Here is a 19556-nt window from a genome sequence, read left to right as displayed (position 1 = left end):
ACTACACTTGCCTTTAAAAGCACAGCTTTTCTATTTTAGTATGTGTACATTATTAATGTGATTTTATTATAATTATTTATACTACAGTGACTATTTGGAACAGTTTTTACCACAACTTACATAAGAAGTCTGGTATGGATTACTGTTACTGCTAACCACAATTCTTTTTAAAAGAAGTTGCTCACTATATATATTGTGACATTATTTGCTAAAACCACTAACCACCATTTCATCATCTGCACAAAAGTTCCAACAAGTGCAGCAACTCTAGAGTGATGCTTGTAATTTTAGTGAATTTAGGAGAACTTATACATAAACCAGGAGCTGAGGATTTGGGGATGCAAATTTTTTTCACGAGAAGTATGTATCATAATTACTGTCAGTCAAAGGCCAAACTCTGCTCTCTAGACATAAATGTGTTGCTGGAACAGCAGTAGAAATCACTTCTTAGAATAGTACTTGTTTCAGAGTTTGCTGAGTAACTGCCAGGTGAAAACAGCTCATTTTCAGGTTAACAAGATAAGTTTTGTAATTTAGAAAACATTCCTGTCATGCAAATTGGTGAGCTAGCATAGCTGTTATCAGAGAATCTGGACCACTGCCCTGGAACAATTAATTGCAGCTAACTAGCAGACCAAAACTTCATCTGCTAAGTGTCACATGAACAAGACTGCTTGTGTGGAATATATATTTAGATATATATGCTTTACAAGGATGTCTTGAAATCTTCAGTTATTACAGATTCAGCCTTAGCTCTTATTTTCATACACTGCCTGTGCAATACAGCATAGTGGCTGAAAACTTTAAACTGAGAAGTGAATTTAAATCTCCTCATTTACTCCTTTGAGAGTGCAATGCAATGAGAGCTGTCCTCATCCCAGCTACAAACAGCAGCTGGAACACAGCATGGTTCTTATTACAATCAATAGATGCAGTCTGCAGAGTCATCTCCCAGAAATGTCTCCATGCCCTTCAGCAATAGCACATGGGGATAATCCCGCTTGTATTGCAGAAACATATTAAACAGAAAAACAAATTTGATACAGAAGTCAACCAGAACTTTTGTTAGCCTTAAAGCCCCTTGAGCTGATGGAACTGGAGTTTACACAGAATTTAACAGCTTCCTGGAAAAAAGTTCTGCGCAATTAGAACAAGGACTTCACCGAGGGGTTTCAAAGACCCATCAACTTGATAGCCCACATGGTGCCCACGTGTTGTACACAATCTACTGTTTTCCTGGTCTTCAATACTTCTATTCCTCACATGGAGAAAACAGCTACAAACTCTTGCTTTCCTCTGTCAACAAGCTCACTTAAAGTAAGAGCTTACGCCTCCCCAAATTTCATTAAGGTGTCACTTCTTACTGTCACTGACAATACAGTGGTTATGTAGCAGAGAAAGCGAAGCCCAAAGAAACAGGACTTGGAACTGCTGCAGAATAAAATAACAACTCTAGAAAAGATGAAAACTGGTAAGAGCAGGAAGGGAATGAATAAAGGAGGGGGAGGAAGTCAACAGTACTTCTAAAAAGATAACCTTGATCCTCAGTTTGGCAACACTGCATGAGATGACTGGAATCCTACAAATGCAGTGGCAGTGGTTAGACATGGGGCACCCATGGACATGAGGCACCTACAAATGACGTGTGATGCAGGCTGAGAAGAGCACACAGAACACAGAGACCTGGGGGCTGGCTTGGGGGAGCTGTGCGTGGGTTTGGTTTGGGTTCAGCTCTCTCATTTGCTGACTATAAATAACTGCAAATAGCCAGATTAACCAAGGAGCCCATGATTCAACAGTGGCTAAATAAGGTAACATCTGGCAGACACATTTATGGCAAAGTATTATTTTGAAGGTCCTTATTTTTCTCTTCAAATTTCAATTGCTCAGTATTGTGCCACACAAAACCCCCCATCAAAACCACTCCCTCACAGCCTTGCTGTATTAAGGCAAACCTACGTATTGTGCAATTCATATTGAAATTTCAGCAGAATAAAAACCACATTCAAAGTAAAAGAAAATCCTTTTTTCAGCCAAGACTTATAGGATCCTTCCAGGCACAAACTTATGGCTCTCCTGGTGAAATCACAAGGGTTTTTTCCTAAATTTTGATGTGGGGTATCTTTAAAACCTAAAAGGCAACATCCAAAGCTTTATATTCATCATTTGTTTTCCTTAGATGTTTGAGCAGGTTTGAGTACCTATAATACATACTCATTCTTCAGGTTCTTTCTAACATGTTCCTATTTAAACACAACATGTTCCTATTTTAACGTTTGGTATGAACAGTGAAGCATCAATTCAATAGTTGTGGTTTGGGGGCTTTTTAATAACAAAATTCAGAAGGTAGCTGTTGTGGCAATTATAATATGATAAACTGTTTTTGTTAGCTTGGAAGGTTAAGGAGCCAGGACACAAATGGATCTCTTTGGGTATGTAGAGATCCACTCACTGTTCTCTAATGGTATTTTGTAACTCAAAGTCTAGCTTACAAAGGCTTCTGTAAGTAGAGTAGAAAAAGTTAATTTAAATTCAAGTTATGGTTACGCTGCACACAGAAGAATAAAACTTTTAAGTAAAATCTGTGGAAAAATTTCTAAATATTATTGTATAAAACTAAAATACTGGCTTTTAAAAGATGGTCAAAAATGGTATTCTTCAAATACTGAAGAAACAGAAAGTAAAACAGTTCCACTTTTTCAAGGTTTTGAGAAGTGGTACCAACCACAAAGACACAAAAAAGGTCCTGAAAACTAAGCAAGAACAATGTATTCTTTCACACTGCAATGAAGTTCTTAAAGACTTCTACAACAGGATCTGAAAACAGGACTCAAGTTACTTGTCAACAGACCACACCTCTGTCCTTGTAAATAAGTTTGTGAAAGGGCATGTCTCTTAAAGAAGTTCTCTTAGCATTGAGAAAGCTATTGAGAGAACTTCTGCTCTAGCTATTAAAACAAAAATTTTATAATCTAAAAGTACCAATGGAACTGCAAAACTGAAATATTTTAACAGAGACAGAACGACCCAGACTATGTTTGGAGGGCTTTTTGCGGCATCCTTTCAAGGACTGCAGCCTCTGGCTTTTAATGAAGTTCACATTTATCACCAAACAGGATTTGAAGTAGGTGTGTAGCCAGTTCGTGCTTCTGTCTCTTTGTTTATTTAAAGGGTGTGTTGGTCTCACACAGTTCTGTTTGAATAAACAGAGAACTGTGCACAATCAAATGCACACCCACCCTTTTGACGTCAAATATTTCCCAGGATAAACAGTAATGGTTTATGTGTTTCATGAACCTGCATCTTCTGGGGTAATCTTGGTCAAAGACAATAGAGTAATACCAGATTTTTTACTCAGGCATAGCTCACTTGAAAACAAGCTAAATGGCAGCACCTGATCTTGTGCTGGAAGGTCTTACCTTGAAGCACTTCCATCGGAAGGACAGTCCAGGCATTTTCCAGATACGAGATGTAGATGTATCGTGCTGTATTACAGGCAAGGCCAATATAAAGCACTCTAAAGGAAATAAAGAGAGAAGTCAGGATAGTCTGCACTTTCCCTTTCTGCTATATTATGATATAGCTTTCTGATTTAGAAGCTATTTGCATGCATACGGTTTGCCAGTCTAAAGCGTTTGCTCAACACAAAATACAGCCTTTTAAATCCTACACCCAAACATAAACTCTCCTCTTGCCCATTCAACACATTCAAAATCCTCATAGGAAAAAAAAAATAAATCAAAGAGACAGCCAACCCACTGAGCTTTTAACTGAGCTCTGTAGTTCTATGCCACACTCTAAACGGGATTGTGTTTCAGAGAGAGAATTTCTGAGTGCATTCAATATCCTTTCCAAACAACCTTCTTTTCTAATCATCCAGAGATTCATTCTGCCATTTGAATGAAAGCCTGGAGCAGGTTTGTATTAAAGGAATTAATTTTAACCCAATTAATATAAGTTTATAGTTCCAGTATCTGCAAACTGCTCAGAACTACTCTAAAACACATCCCACAGAAGCAATATGGTTTATAACAACATGCCTCAGGATAAAACTTAGCCATCCTGTTGAAAAGCAGCAGATGCTGCATCTCAAAATTTTGAGGGGAAAAAAAAAAGCTCTTACAACAGCTTTTAAACAATGAAATACAAAGACTATTTGTGCATTTCCCATTGCACATTTAATCTGATGACTCTTCCCTTCCAGTTTTTAGATTTAGCATAGCTTCCCTCTGGGGTGCTCATTCATCCAGCTATCTTCCTCTCATTTTGAGATGGATCTTGGGAAACAAAGACTTAATTGAAAACATGTTTACGGCTTGAGAAAGGGCACTATTGCAACCTTTAAAGATTTTTTTTCAGGACAAGGATAATTTATTGTCCAAATAGGGCTTGTTGTTTGAACCTTGGTTTGGCATAAGTGAAATAAATGGAATTGATAATTAAGGTGAAGCACTGATCCTGTGAAAGGGCTCGTTCTTCTTTGTGCTGCCTTTTCAGTTAGTTTTTCTACAAATGCACACCAAGATTTAATTACAGAGCCACTGGAAAATCTAGAGTGAGATGCCATCACAAAACACAGCTTCTTGTCAACATTTGAGGTCTTCAAATATACATGCTGACAGTGAAAAATCCAGTACCATAGTTTTCATCATGTCATTGATATTTAAAAAGGCCTGTGCATTTCATAACAACTTGAATTTACTTTCAACAAGGAGGGCAAGCTGGCAGGAAGTCATCCCCCCTCAGTCATACATCAAACCAAGCTTCGTTGCTTCCAGATACATGTGAGGTCCATGAATAGCTGGTCAAAGCTGCCTTTAGGCAACACAAGTCCAAGCATTCAAGGAAGAAAACATGGGAAGCCATGGAAAAGTTCACTATTATACAATAATGAGAACAAACTTGTTCTTTGTCCTGTGAATCATAAATTTCATCTCATCCTTTAATTAATGCCTTCTGCTCCAAAGAAATAACTTGGTTCCTTTCAGAGCCGCAACTTAATGTAGTTCTTATGTACAATCACATTTCTGAAGTGTATTAGGACACATCGACCTCAAAAGGTAACCAAACTCACTAGGTCTCCAGGCTCCTGTCTTCATTCCCCTACTAGAAAGGCCCAGGGTGATGCACACTCTCAGGAAAACAAAGGAATGGCCTCACCAGGTACATTCGTTCTTCCTCAGCAGCAGTACAGATGTACTTCTCTGTTTAGGATGAGTTCTAGACAGCTTATTTTCAATTTTGTCATTCAAAAACTTCATCTGTTCACTATGAACTGTCTTCCTATCTCAGCTGTTCTCTAGCACAGGCAGACCAGAGATGTGACCTCCTCCTGCTTCAGAGCTTTTCCATCATCACTAACCACTCACCTACCTGTGTTTTTCCAACGTGTTACATTTCCAGAAACATTTAGATTCAGAGTTCAAGAGCAGCAATTTAGTAAGATCCTACCTTTTAATTTGTTAGAATATATGTACAGAATTTTAGGCAAATTACAGTTCATGAAGATTTCTATAAATATGGTTTTGGAGAGGTACATCACACAAAAACTTTTGTGTATTTACAGATTCTCTTCAAAAATGCATTTATAATAATCACTTTGGCTCCTGATGGAAATGGAAAATATATACAGATATTCCTTATAAATCCTATATGCATACCATACTCAACTCACAGGTTAAACATTTAAAGCACTGAATCTATATTTGTATCAAGGAGTGTAAGCTGTTTACAGCCATGACTACAATTCTCTGCTTCCCATAAAAAACTCGCGTGCTGGGACTGTGGTCAGACAAACACATCCAAGCTTAACCTCAAGTAGGAAGTTATTTTCAGAGCTTGACATCATCTTCTTAAGTCACTGCAGTTTTGAGTGCTTCTACACCAGGTGGGGTCTAAATATTTCATAACCAGTTTTGTACATTTTTTTTGTGACAGCATCATCATAGAATGGTTTGGGTTGGAAGAGACCTTGAAGATCACCTAGTTCCAAGCCCTCTGCCATAGGCAGGGACACCTTCCACGAGACCAGGTTGTTCAAAGCCCCATCCAGCCTGGCCTTGAATGCTTCCAGCGATGGGTCAGCCCACAGCTTCTCTGGGCAACCTGTGCCAGGGCCTCAGCACCCTGACAATAAAGAATTTCTTTCTAATAGCCTCTCAAAGAAACACTAGAAGCACAAGTGTACAAAGAGGAAGTCAGAAACTGGGCATTTTAATCAGCACATATTAAATACGGTCATGCGTAAAATGTTCGGACAATGATTTGAGCATTAGTTTTAAAAAAAATGTAAAAACATAAGAAGTTTCAAACTGCTATGAGGGTTTTATATGCCACCACGTACAATGGTAGAAACAGATTTATAAGACTTGAAAAGGGAAACTGAGCTTCTGTCTGATAAGGTGTAAAGCCTGTTTTGTTGTAGTTCTACAAAGGACATTCAACAGCATTTTTTCCTGCTACCGTGACAATGCATGCAATTCTGGTACTCATGCCTGTCTTCAAACACTCAGCACAGAAAGGAAAATTGAATGATAAATATTCAAATACTGTAGAAAGAATATCTACATCTAGAAGTCCAACAACTCAGAAAAAAAAGGAATTTTGATCCATTAAAAAATAGATAAAATATCAACACCAAATGCTTCTGGCTAAGGATATGGAGTTGGAGGCTACTGACTCTTATTATTAGGAAAATGATTATCTGCACTAGGAGGCAGCAGACAACACATATACAGAACTGTCAAAGAAGATGAGCTATGAAGTCCTATCCACTTTTCTTTGGGAAAAAAAAGAAAAAAGCTCGCCTCCTCTTAAACACACAAAGTTCAGAAAGTACAAGGCGGCAGACAACCAGGTGGAGTCACCTCAAACTGTGATGACTAAACACAAGCAAGCATTAGATAACACTAAAATATGACTAATGTGCATTTCCCAGGTGTAGGTATGTAAAATGGTGTTTCAGAGCAAATAGGGATTAGTATTTAAACAATTTAATCTTGATCCAATCCTGGCTTCACAGGCTTAGCAGTGCCAAAAAACAAAAAGGAGCTAATCACATACATCATCCTTCTTTTCACTGGCCAATGCTCCCATCCTTTTTATTTCATCTTATTCGCAATCCTACCACTCTTGGTTTTCATTTTTCTTTAGTTGAAGCCTAAGCCTGAATTGTGTACTATAATATACACTGAAAGAGCATACCCAAGCTATCTTTAGCTATCAAGACTCTGATCTGTTCTCACCACTCCTCCATCATCATATCCTTCCTCCAGGCTTTGCATGCAAGATGTCATTTTCTTTTACTAATTATTGTCAAATTCAGAGATTAAGACTGACTCTAAGTAAAGAGATCCTCCTCAGTTTAAAGTAAGAAAGAACTCCATCTTTAAAATAATCTCTCAAATTACTGTGCTAAGCATCTCAAACATTTTTAGTAGAGGTCAAATGAATAAAAATATTCATCCCAATAAAGGCAAAACAAAGAGCAAAACCCTAAAACAGAATATACAAAAAACCCCAGTGCAAACAACTTCAAAATACTTGCATCTTAATGACTGCATGATTATAAACTGGGCATTTGGAAAGGATATAATGCTAACAACACACAGCTCTGTGCTTAGATGCACAGAACACCTGAGTAAACACAAAAAACTCCACCTCTGCAGCTTCATTAACTCAGCTTTTCCCTGTCTTTCCTCCCCTGCATTTTTTTTAGAGTAGTAGAGGGATTTAGAATATGTGGAAATTAAGTCAATTTACTGAATTTACTGGAAACCAGTGCTCACTAATATGCTGGGAGCAGTTGCTTTCACTGACACAAGGCAAAAACAACAGGACAAGCCCTGCAGCCATCTCACTTCACAGCTGACACACACTGCTGCAACTAAAGGAGGAGAGCAAGCCCTGAACTGGTAAGTGACACTGTCAGGCTGCAACCTCATTCTGCCAACACCCAGAGTCTGATTACGAGGCCGTGTACACAGGAGGTGCTCACCTCGTTTCCTCAGCTCAGCTTCTCCCCTCTCAGCCTGCAGCTGACACCTTTCCAGGCTACTGTGGGGGCAATGAACTGCCCTGCAAAGGGAACCAGGCTAAAGCAGGACATTTGCAGAATGCTGCTACTCATGGGACAAAAAACTGAAAAACTAATGGTATTTGTATGTCAAGACAACCCTTGAGTGGGTGGCAATTTGTAAAGATCTCTAACAGAATGATGCATCAGAGAACAAGGATATCTTGTGGCACCATCTGCAAAAGGTTATGGTTCCATGCACAAAGCACATACTAACGTGCAACTCAAATGCAAAGCAAGCATTTCCAACTCTTAAAATAACAAAAAAATCCATCATGTGAGCACATAACTGAGCAGGACTAGCCTGAGTTTCACTTTGTAGCACAAAGGCTGAGAGCCACCATTTCTTGTATAGCTCTTTAACGATTGCTGCCATCTTACCTGATGTGACCAACCAATTCAATGAGTTTGTGGCTGAAGAAGTAGGCAGTCAGCTCAGACACATGACTGAGCACAGAACAAACTCCAAAGAGAGTGGTGGTGCCATTCAGGTCTTCCAAGTGCCAGTACAGAAAGGTGAACACAAAGCCATATCCAAACCCCATGAACCAGGCCACAAAGAGCACGGAGCCATACTGGATACTGCACAGCAGTTTAATTAGGTCCCAAAAACTGAAAGACTGTGACTGGCTCATACTGGTAGGAGTGTTATCTGAAGATTCATTGGAGGCATTTCTGTCCACTTGGGAGATCTCGACCTCTTTTCTCTTATTTTCATCTTGCTTGAAGTGCGCATAATGAAATCGAAACTGGGTGGCCACAATTAACGCCATCGTCATGAGGACACCAAAAACAATGAAAACGATCCTGTAGTTCTTGTACTCTGGAGCTTTACATCCTTGACCTTCAACAGTAACTTCTGTGTGAGTATAGTCAATGCCAATCCCCACGGAGAGCATGGCCAGCCCCCAGCCCAGAGACCCCCACATACGCTGCAATCCATACCGGTCCCTGTGTTTGCCCAGGTACTGCAGAGTTATGGTGTCCACAATGGTAACAGAGGAAGCACTGAAAAATTCTCCTATTATGACAACCAGCAGAATGAGTAGAAAGATGGCCTCTACTTCTTGTTGATCATAAACGAGCACAGCCTGGTCAGAAGGCATTGGCTTTGTGCTGATGGAAGCTGGGGTGGTGGTCAGTGTCACGTTCCCCGGTGAGGCTGGGCTAGGGGTGGTGCTTGTCAAAATCAAATGGGTACTGTTTTCCAAGGTAAAATCCTCATCATTGCTCTGTGTAGATACCAGGAATGTTACTTCGGGATTAGGTGTCCCTGTTGTTTCCAAAGTGACTGGACTGGAAGTGACCAGGTCTCTCCTCACACGAACTTTGGGGGATGCAGCACTCACTGTGGTCAGTGGAGAAGACATCGAGGCGTTCTGCGGAATTGCTGTTAAAAGGCTGCTTGCGTTGGTGGGATGTGCTGGGGGAAGGCCCTTTGGTACACATCTTAAGGTGGCTGGTCTCACAAATCCAATGCCCAGGTTAAACAAAACCCAGCATAAAAGCGAAAACAGGAGGACAATCTTGCCTTTCTTGAAGCGATCTGCCACCACTCCCCAGAAGGGAGCACTGCAAAACTCAATAAAGTACCTGATGCCCACCAGAAGTCCGCTCTGGCTGGGTGTCATACCCAGCTGCTTGTAGTACACGGGCAGCAAGGGGTAGAGAGAGCCATATGCAGAATAGAAGAAAAAATAAAAGACCTTTGAGATCAGAAGATCGTTGTTTATTTTGACACAGTGCTTTTCTAACCAATCCAGCTCTTCATCTGGGACAGTGGTTGTCTCTGTCGAAGGGGACTCATTATTGGGTGGCAAGTCTTGATCCTTGGAAATGCCATTGAAAGGATCAGCAAGCACGTACTTTCTCTTCTGTTCCTCTTCGTCGTCGGTTAGAATGGCCACCTTATCATCAGCTGCCATGGCTTACCACAAGCATCCACTATCTGGTGGACTCTCTAGGAACTACCCTGTGAACAAATAAAACATAAGGTGGTTAAGGTATCACAGGGGAGCAGATCTGCAATGCATCAAGGACAAAGACAGCTTCTTTCTTGTAAGCAACATTCCTGAGGAATAAATGCAGTACCCTGGGTGGGGAGGACCATTTGTCTAGACTAGTGGTACATGGTAGCATCAATAAAAATGTGTTTTATGACCAATTCTGTGAAGTTCTCCTAACAGCAGCTTTTATAGTGTGCAATAAAACATCATTCATTTTTAGGAGAGAGAATAACTTATATATTCAGAGTTACTGTGGCAATTAAGTGCTAGCATTTGCAAGTCTTCTCTTTTAAGTTGGCTCTTCTCCCCCAAGGCTAACTGCTTAATTTCCAGTATTCCCTCCAGTGCCAATGGATAGTCATGATTTTGTAATTAAGCAGTTCAGCCACATATATCCAGGTTATTTTGATCATCAAAACAAATTATTATCCAAAGCCTCATAATAGCCTTCAAAAGGTTCATCAGTCTCCCCTTGAAACAAATTTTTCTAAGCACTCCACAACTCCAGCAGAAATTGATAGGAAGCTGGAGCTTCTAGGCTGAATGGGAACGGAGGTGGGAATTAGGATGGGGCTTTAAGATAAAAATTACTATAACTGTCTCAAAGGCATCAAAGACCTGAAAGCGAAGAAATGGAGACAAGTCCTATAAAGGTATCTTCAAGCCGAATTCTATAACTGAGTAAAGGTGGACTGGGAGGTAACAGCAATACAGCAATAACTGCACTTATCTTCTGCAGAAGAGCCTGTAAAATTGATAGGCAACACTAACAAATAAACATTCCTTAGACTTTGAGTGACCAACAAGCTTTCACATTTAAAACCAACCCATTCCAATAAACTAGCCTAGCTAAAGGCTATTTTCAAAAAACACAAACCAGCTCTGCCAGCAGGCTATCAGCTCCAAAGCATTATTAGAAAGTTATTTTTGCTCTATTAGTACCTTTTAATTTAACCCAGTAAGATTAGCTAATGTTCATTGAGAGAAAGTCAAACATTTAATATATTTTGGTTTTGTTATCCCTCTGCTATTTGGCCACTAGTATTACTATCACAGAGGAACTTTTTCAAGGACCAATATTTAAAAGGAGAACCAGATGAACATGATAAGAGCACTCAGTTTATGATCTGGACCTGTTCTAGGAATTTGAAGTCGGACAGGATGATCCTACTGAGTTCCTTCCAACTCAGGATATTATATCATTCTATGATAAGTATTTTTTTGCAGGTCTGCACTTTATTCCAAGTAGAAAAGGACAAGGAAATAAGTCTTTCATGACTCACCTGAAAGCACAATATCATCCCCTTAAAATTAGTCATGCAACAATATATTCAGTGCCTTTAAATTAATTAATTCTAATTCATCATTATTTAATACTGCCAATGGATTTGGAATGGATTATTTAATACTGACAAAGGCTAATAGAAAAGAGACTAACATTCACTAGTATATTAAATTAATTGTTTCCTATTGATTCAACATATATGTAACAGCTGACAAGAAGCCATGGATTTTCTAGAAACAGCAGTTCATGAAAATAATCTAAACCTTACACAGTTCAGTGAAAGACATGTCTAAAAATACCTTCACTAAACTCCCGAATACTCATAAGGCTTGTGTGTATTTTTCACTTTTAAATGTCATTTCTATGGGATACTATCTACAAGGATCTCTGGTCTCACTTAGGGAGAAAAGGCTACATACAAATCTTGGAACCTTAAATATTAATGCATTCAAGGTCAGAAGTAAATGAAAGCCATGCCAGCACATACACAGAGACTTAAGATTTTTTCCTCCAGTTCCTTCAGAGTCAATCTGATTAAATTTTAAAAAAAGTATTTCGACTGTCAAAAGATTAGTCCTAATTAAGTTGTTAGAACAGTCAAATGTGAAAGCACATTTTCTTGCTCCTACCTGTTACCATCAAAAGCCACATGAACCAAAACCCAACAGCTGTCTACTGAGCTCCTGCAATTTTTGGTTCACCCAGCCACATCCACCTGACAGGTGGAAGAACTGTGGGGGTTTTGCTCATTCCCATATCCATAAAACAAGCCCTTCTAATGAGTAAATTAGATCAGTCATCATCTGTGCTCTTGTTTCCTTTATGCCTTGCCTTTCTTTGACAACAAAGACTCCAGATCTTGTGCAGGGCCCCACTTATGTCAAGGGGAGCTTTCAGTATATGCTCATCTGTTTACAGCAACTTGCCTGCCTGCTACAGCAGAGCTTTACAGCACTTACCTTTGAAGAATAGATTTCCTGTTTCCCCAGACACGACAAGATAGAACTCACATCTCAACCAAGTGGGTATTTTAGGACAACTTCTTTATAAGTATGGCTTAAAATCATCCTGATTTAAACAAGCTTATTTCTATATATGAGCTCTGAACCATCTGGCTTCATATAAATTATACTGAAGGCTTTTAGGGCACTTAGTATTCAATCTTTTTAAATTTTGTTTCCCTGTTCTATTGAAGTGGAATTTCCATTTCATATGTTGTATGTATAGTGATTACATAAGAAATTATGACACTGTTAATCTTTAAACACTTCAGTTGCTGCATATTCTTCCCCCCTCCATAATTTATATCGGCCTCAGATTCCATCTTCTAACACATTGCATTTGCATAATCCAAAAGATCCACTCCTGCTATTCTGACTAGGACATCCTGGGTTAGAATGCTATGAAAAGTATATTCCAGAATAATTTCAGTAAATATTTTCCCACACTAAGAGCTCCACTGAATGTTGTTAATAATACAGAATATATTCTTCAGAAATATAACAGCGTCAAGAGTGGTAGGAGCCATATGGCATTCTTTATTGTTTTGATCACTAGTTTGTTTAGGAGTCAAGTTTTTGAAAGTCATATTAAGCAGTGTTTTAAATTCTAAAAATAAATGACTGAAACCGAGAAAATTAACAAAGTAGTATTGTTACTGAAAAAAAATCTACAAAAACCCTGAACCTATGGGGCTTTCCTTTTACTGACAAAAACCCTGCGCCAGTCAGGGATTGAATGTGCAGCAAACTAGACAGATGGAAAAACCAATATACTTCTCAGTTATCTACTGGTTATTTTAACCATTGCCTTCAAATACTGTATCTTTACTGTGTAAATTTTTTTTCTAATGCACAAGACAATAGGAGGACAGAAGACAAGCAAAACTGTAAAGTTTAAAATGATCAACAGAGAACTGGAGCAAGGAACAAGGGTTAAGAGAATTAACAGATGGCTTTCAGAGTGAATATAAATTTTAGCTCACTTGAAGAGAACAAAACATTCTGGCAGAGGCCTGTTGAATGCAATCAGCTCAGCCAGGACAAACGTGATCAGAGCATCTGCAGAGTGGTACCATCACTCTAAAAACAGGAGTAACGGGCTGGAGCTATTTCCCCCAAATTTAGGGTTCAGAAACACATAAGAAAGCCCTAAGATGTAAACTGGAAAGAACTGCAGGAATCCTGAGAAAGCCCTGCAAATGGAAAGGGAAAAGGCGTAGCAAGGACACAGCACAGCAGCCCGTGTGTCGCGAGAAAGCACTTTGGTCCTCCAGCTGACAAACGAGCTTTTATCTTGACAGAGGTTTGCATTTCCAAACCACTACAGAACTGGGAACTAAGCCCTTCCTCACCATCCCATCACCCCTCCAGGGCTACAAGGGGAAACAGCCCCACTGAGACCCGACGTGCCGATTCCCCCAGCCCGCGGTGTCACGGCGGCGGGCTGGGAGCGCACAGCGCTCACTCCCAGCTGCACGGGCAGCTCTCCCCGGCGGGGCACCGGCCTGTGACATCACACACTCCGAGCCTCTCTAGGCACAAGTGCTTCTCCTCACACACAAAGAATGCACTTGTTAACCACAAGGCTCTTCTCCCTTCACTATTTGCACAGATAGGATTTTTAAAAATATATAAATAGAGGCTATTATTTTTTCTAAGTTTCCTGATACAGATTGCTGTCACCTGCTTTAATATCTATTCCTCCAGCAAAATCCACTTTCAAGCCCTTACATCTAGAATATGTTTTTTATCCTGTCCTCTCCTGCAAACAGATACAACAACTTCCCTGCAGACTTGCACCTTTAAGAAGCTGTCCCGGGAATGGAGGAAGTACCATTTGTCCCAAGAAATTCAGTGATGACCATGCAGTGGTCATTTTAATGACTGTAATGAGCCTCTTTGGCAGGTAGGTAGAAAGAGGGAATTCTACATTTAGTTAACTATCTTCTTGGCATTCTTGCTTTTATTTCTTAAATCGATCCTCATTTAGTTTGTCTCTCCTAATAATTAACTGGATTTCCAGATCAGAAAGGATAAAAAGGTAATCTAAAGACAACTTGACATTACAAGAATAAAACCAAAGAAAACAAACCAAACAAACAAACAGAGTATTCTAAGAACTCAGGTCTCCCCTTGGAGTCACTTCTCCCAAAACTCTGGAGAAAAAAAAAAGAAACAGCTTTGCTTTGAACTGAATCTCAAATTCAAAAAGTCAGTCAAGAGATCAGACTGGGGTAGCAAATCCCTAAACCTCTCAGGGAAAATACCATAGCACTTACAGACCCCAGGCATTGAAACTTCATTTGCAGACCAAGACAAAGTTAGATTCGAGGTGAAAGTGTACTGTTGTTCTAAAATAAAGTTTAATTCAGCATAAATATTCCATTCACTAGGCTTTGAGAATTAAAATACAATTAAGAGTCACAAAGCAAAGACTCAAAATCTGGGTTTGGATGTATGTGAATGTTAAAAGACAAATCGCCAAAAAACCCCGTGACAGCTCATGAGAAGACAGTGTGAAGAATCAGGAGATGCTTAACCCATTAAATACCTAACAAAACGACTCACTGGAGAAGATTTATATTTATACAGTCTCAGAAAACACACTCAGAACAAAAATGATCAATTAATCTCTCAAACAACATGCAGCTGCAGGAACAGAGCAGGCCAGCTGGCTGTTTGCATTGTGCAGATAAATCAAAAGCCGCCAGAATGGCATTTTAGTTGACCCCTTCCAGCCTTTCACTGACTAGGAAACTTACTTTGTGGCAAATACATTCAAGTCCACATGAAGTTTTCATACAAACATTTTAAAATCCATTAATAGGAAACACGTTTCTTCAAAACGCTTTTATTTTTTAAAGTCACTAAGTATTGTTTGATCGAGGACAGGTCTGCTAGAGAAGGAGACCTGAAAATCATATGGAGGCTCACCTCACTCTGGTGAACTGCCATGAGTGGATCCATCACACAGCTCATGCACACTACCTCCTCCTCAGATTCCCCCCACACAGTCCCACAGATCCAAGCTACAAAACTTTTGGGTTCAAAGACTTTCTGCTATGGTATCTGTGCAGTGCCTCCACAACAAAGCCCCGCATCCAGCAGGCCTACAAGACACCACTGCAATAATATATAATATATAATGCATAAATAATAGACCATGTTTTCCATTTTCAGGCACATTTCACCCCTAAGGAGCAGCCTGGCGCTGTCACCTGCATTCATGCCAAAAAGGAGGAGAATGTTATACAAACAACTTACGTCAGGACAGAGAAGTGCCTAGACTTCATCCACTCTTGCATCAGGTTCTCAAGCCTCTCCCAGATAAGCCAACCTCCAGGCGGAGCCCTCGGACGGGTTGTTCCCTGCCAAGCCATCCAGAACAACTCCCACAGGTTGGCTCACCTGCCCCACACCATCCCCTGCTCTCTAAAGGAAAGCAGCTCCTCCTGTGAGGTCCCGGCATGAACACCTGACTCTGAATTTATAAAATCAGAAGTAAATCACATAGAGTGAATTAACTTGGTGCTGGGAAATGTACTTGTTTCAACTGTAAAGCAAGATACAATCATTGTAATATTAACCAACATAATTAAGGTTTCCATGAACGTGAAACCACCTTGTTCTACAGCACTTAACACTTAAAATTGCTTTATTTTGTGTTCCTGATATGCACTTACTTAATGTATTGGGCTATAGGTTTTGCTGCTTCTTCAATATGGATATAAAAACATTGACACATTCAGTCAATTAGACTGGGAGATAACAGTATGTCTGAAATATGTCAAGATCAGGTTTATAATGGGTTTAATGCACTTAAGATAAGCCTGAAGTTGCTATAATAGTGCTAGTATTAATATTAAAGAATACTACAAATCCTCTTCTATTAAAGAAAAAAACATCAAATTCACATCTTAGGACTTTCCAATCTTGTTTTCCATTTCATATGTGCTCATTAAGAGGTCCGAGCAGACACTATTTGTTAAAGAGTTTGGTTTTAGTTGGTATTGGCCTCCAGTTTTTTTAACCAGTTTTCAATTTGTCATCTGCCTCCAAGGTTTACACTTGATTAATGATGGTAATTTCCAAGTGTGCTTTCAGCTACAAACCAGGCAAGTGCGCAGAGCCCCGGAGGAGCACACACAGCCAGCCCTGGGGAGGGACACAGGCACCCAGCTGCCCCACCGAGCCTGGCAGCAGCAGCAGTCCTGGTCTGCTGTAACACAGCAAGGCCTTCCTGGCCATTCCAGCCTCTGGGAACAACTGCCACATCTGCAGACGGATCACGTCCCCAGCTCACAATTTCCCACACAGATATATAAACTCAGGCCCATTGTACTGTAGCTGAAGATTAAGATGAATTTTAGGCTGCATGCAAGCTATGCCCTAGTACCAGTACGTCAGTGATAAACCACAGCTTCCTCCCATTAGCTCCTCATATCATCAGCTCCTACTCTCCTATTTTCACTCCACCTGTTTCAAATTTTTTTTTTAAGTTTTCTTATGACTTTTACTGGATTTATGGCAGCTACCACAAATACTACCCTTAAAGGGATGATTGTTTTCTTTTCTCCTACTCTTTGATGAGTCTTCACAGAATACAAACAACAAAATACATGTCACCTTCGTCCATTATTTCAACCCAGTGAAACAAAAAACACACACAAAAAATAACCAACCTAGAAAACTAGCATTTTGTAATCTTTCTTTAGACATTACTAACTAGTGGACAACAAGATATAATATATGTTAGTAATGTAATAATGTTTGGAGCAAGTTTTTGCTGAAATACTTCAGTGCTATGTTTATTCAGCTGTTCTCTTCTGCCTTAGTTTATCAGTCCAAGTCTATCACTCCCCAACACTGCACTTTTCATTAACACAGCATCTGAAAAAGAGCCTGCTCTTAAAACTTTAGAGCTGCTGAACAGACACGGATTTTTAAACTCTAACTTAGAACATCACAGGCATCCGTAGCAGCTATGGCACCTTCAGCACTGACTTCCTAAATAAGTAGCTGTTCCTACGCTTGTTGCAATAAACAGACGAGCAACCGACATGCCGCTTACTAAACCCCATGGTATTTTAAGGATGTGAGGGCTCTGGATCCGAGTGACAGCCACGCGTAACGCCACGCCTGGATGCTGGCGGCGAGGAGAAGTGCGGGATGCCCGCGCCGGAGCTCCCGCGGGACACGGCCCGGCCAGCGGCCACCTCCGGGACTACGACCCCGTCACCGGGGAGGGCAACGGGGCATTAACACGGCTCGGCCGCAGCACGCTTCCACCCAGATGCCGAGCTTCGGGAGAAGCGGGCCGGCACCCTCCACAGCGGCCGTCAGGGCTGACACAACCGGCCGGCTCCGTGGAGGCGCAGCTGACCGGCCCCGGCTCGGCAGGAAACGCCTCCGGGGAAAAGCTGCGGCGCGGGCCCACCGGCAGCATCCCCGGCGGCCGCGGGGACGAGGCCCGCCGCCCCGCCGGGAGGGCGCTGCAGCCGGTGCCGGGGCAGACAGCGGGGGAGAACGGCCTCCCCAGCCCGGCGGCTCCCGGCGCCTCGGCGCGCCGCAGCCGGCCCCGGCCGCCCCGTGGGGCCGGTCCCCGCGGAGCGCGGGCAGGGGAGGCGGCGGCGCCCCGCCGGGCGGCCCCGGCTGCCGGCCCGGCCCCCCGCGCACCGCGGGGCCGCGCTGACTCACCTCGCCCGGGGGCGGCTCCGGGGGGGCGCTCGGCCGGGAGCATCGCAGCCCCTTCCCTGCCGCCGCGGCTGCTGCGGGCGGCGGCTTCGCGCACCTCCCGCCCCCCCGGCCGGGCCGCGCCGCCGCCGCCGCGCAGGGGCGCTGCGGGGAGGGACGGAGCCGCCCCCCGCCCCGCCGCGGGGGGGCCGCGCTCCCGCCCGGCAACGCCTCCGCGGGCCCCGCGGCCCGGCCGGGCTGTCGCTGCCCGGCTGTCCCTGGCCGGCTGTCCCTGCCCGGGCTGTCCCTGCCCGGCTGCCCCTGCCCGGGCTGTCCCTGCCCGGGCTGTCCCTGCCCGGGCTGTCCCTGCCCGGCTGTCCGTGCCCGGGCTGCCCCTGCTGTCCCTGCCCGGGCACGGCGCGGTCGCTCACGGCCTGCGTCCGCCTGCCGGCTCCGCGCCTCTGCCGGGACACGGGCAGGGCCTTGCGTTTAAAAACACTGCTTTTAAAGGGCAGCGTTCGTGGGCCCCAACAGCCGAATGACATTCATAGCGCTTCCTGCTCCTCACAAGTTCCAAACGCGCATTACAGCATAGAGAATTCATTACTGTAGTGCCTTTCACGGCCACTGGCATCATCTCTTCGGTAACAGTTTCTAGACTTGCACGCAAATAAAATTACTTAAATGTTTAAAACACCAACAACATAAACTTCCCCCCACGCTAGTTACTGAGGCAGAAAAAGGGAGGGAGGGTAACTGCTGAGGAACAGCTGAGTCGTGCTGCAATATCAAAAGGTCAGTGGTGTTAAACTAAAGAAGGGGAATAGTCGCGAAGTGAAAGGCCAGCCAGAGATTTGGGGAGTTTATCAGCCCTGAACCGAACAGGAGGTTTTGAAGCTGGCTGAGGATTATCCTTAAAAGGTGGAGTTCTTCTTTCACAAGAGTTCACACTGGGCCCTAGTCCAAGCAGCTCGGTAAAGTGAGCAAGCTCCACTGGCCGTCTCTCCCAGTAGCACAGGACAGCAGCTCCTGCCCAGAACAGTGACCTGACTGCGGACATCGTTAACTGGGATACCACAGAACAAACACATTACTACTTCCATCTTTTTTTGCACCTCCCTTTTCTGAGGGAGGATCCCCCGTTTTTTCAAAGAATAAAACATAATTTGCATGATTTTGCCCAAGGGAAGAAATTGAGAGAAAACTACAATTTTGCGTGATTGAGGTAGACGAACAGGAACAGAGAGAGGCACGACAGGCATTCCACCTATTTAATTTGAGTTCTCATGGAAGTTAAAGGGACTCCAGCTGGCAGGGCAGGTAATGCTCTCTCCAGGTTGTTCCCCTGACACAGACACAAACCAATGGGGCACGGTCTCTGTGGATTCACCCGGCATTGAGGACAGCGTGCCACTAAAATCCTGCCTACCTCTACAGTAAAGGCTTCTCCTGAAGGAGGCAGGAGACAAAAGCTGAATTTCCTAGGGGAGATGACCTCGGGCAGGAGAGGGCTTGTT

The 19556-nt window shown here is 42.4% G+C and overlaps 1 protein-coding gene across 5 annotated transcripts in view; it reads right to left on the bottom strand.

The window, feature by feature from the left end:
- Window positions 1-18210, bottom strand: part of MFSD6 (major facilitator superfamily domain containing 6) — a 28783-nt gene extending 10573 nt beyond the window's left edge. For 3 of the 5 annotated variants that reach the window (XR_010743975.1, XM_066322529.1, XM_066322532.1), the window contains exons 1-3: window positions 18064-18210; window positions 8456-10046; window positions 3420-3517 (exon numbers count right to left, since the gene is read on the bottom strand). Coding sequence is in view for 4 of the 5 variants with exons in the window: in XM_066322529.1 (XP_066178626.1) it covers window positions 3420-3517; window positions 8456-9999 (1642 nt within the window). In the remaining variant the exon portion in view is untranslated. Of the gene's footprint in view, window positions 1-3419; window positions 3518-8455; window positions 10047-15300; window positions 15492-15630; window positions 15846-18063 lie in introns of those variants that run through there. The other 2 variants (XM_066322530.1, XM_066322531.1) reach the window with 2 other exon arrangements.
- Window positions 18211-19556: the final 1346 nt, after the last annotated feature.

Source organism: Sylvia atricapilla, chromosome 7 (genome assembly GCF_009819655.1).
Source record: "Sylvia atricapilla isolate bSylAtr1 chromosome 7, bSylAtr1.pri, whole genome shotgun sequence".
NCBI lineage: Eukaryota > Metazoa > Chordata > Aves > Passeriformes > Sylviidae > Sylvia > Sylvia atricapilla.
The sequence above is the reverse complement of the archived record's forward strand: the minus strand, read 5'-3'. Positions and strand labels throughout refer to the sequence as shown.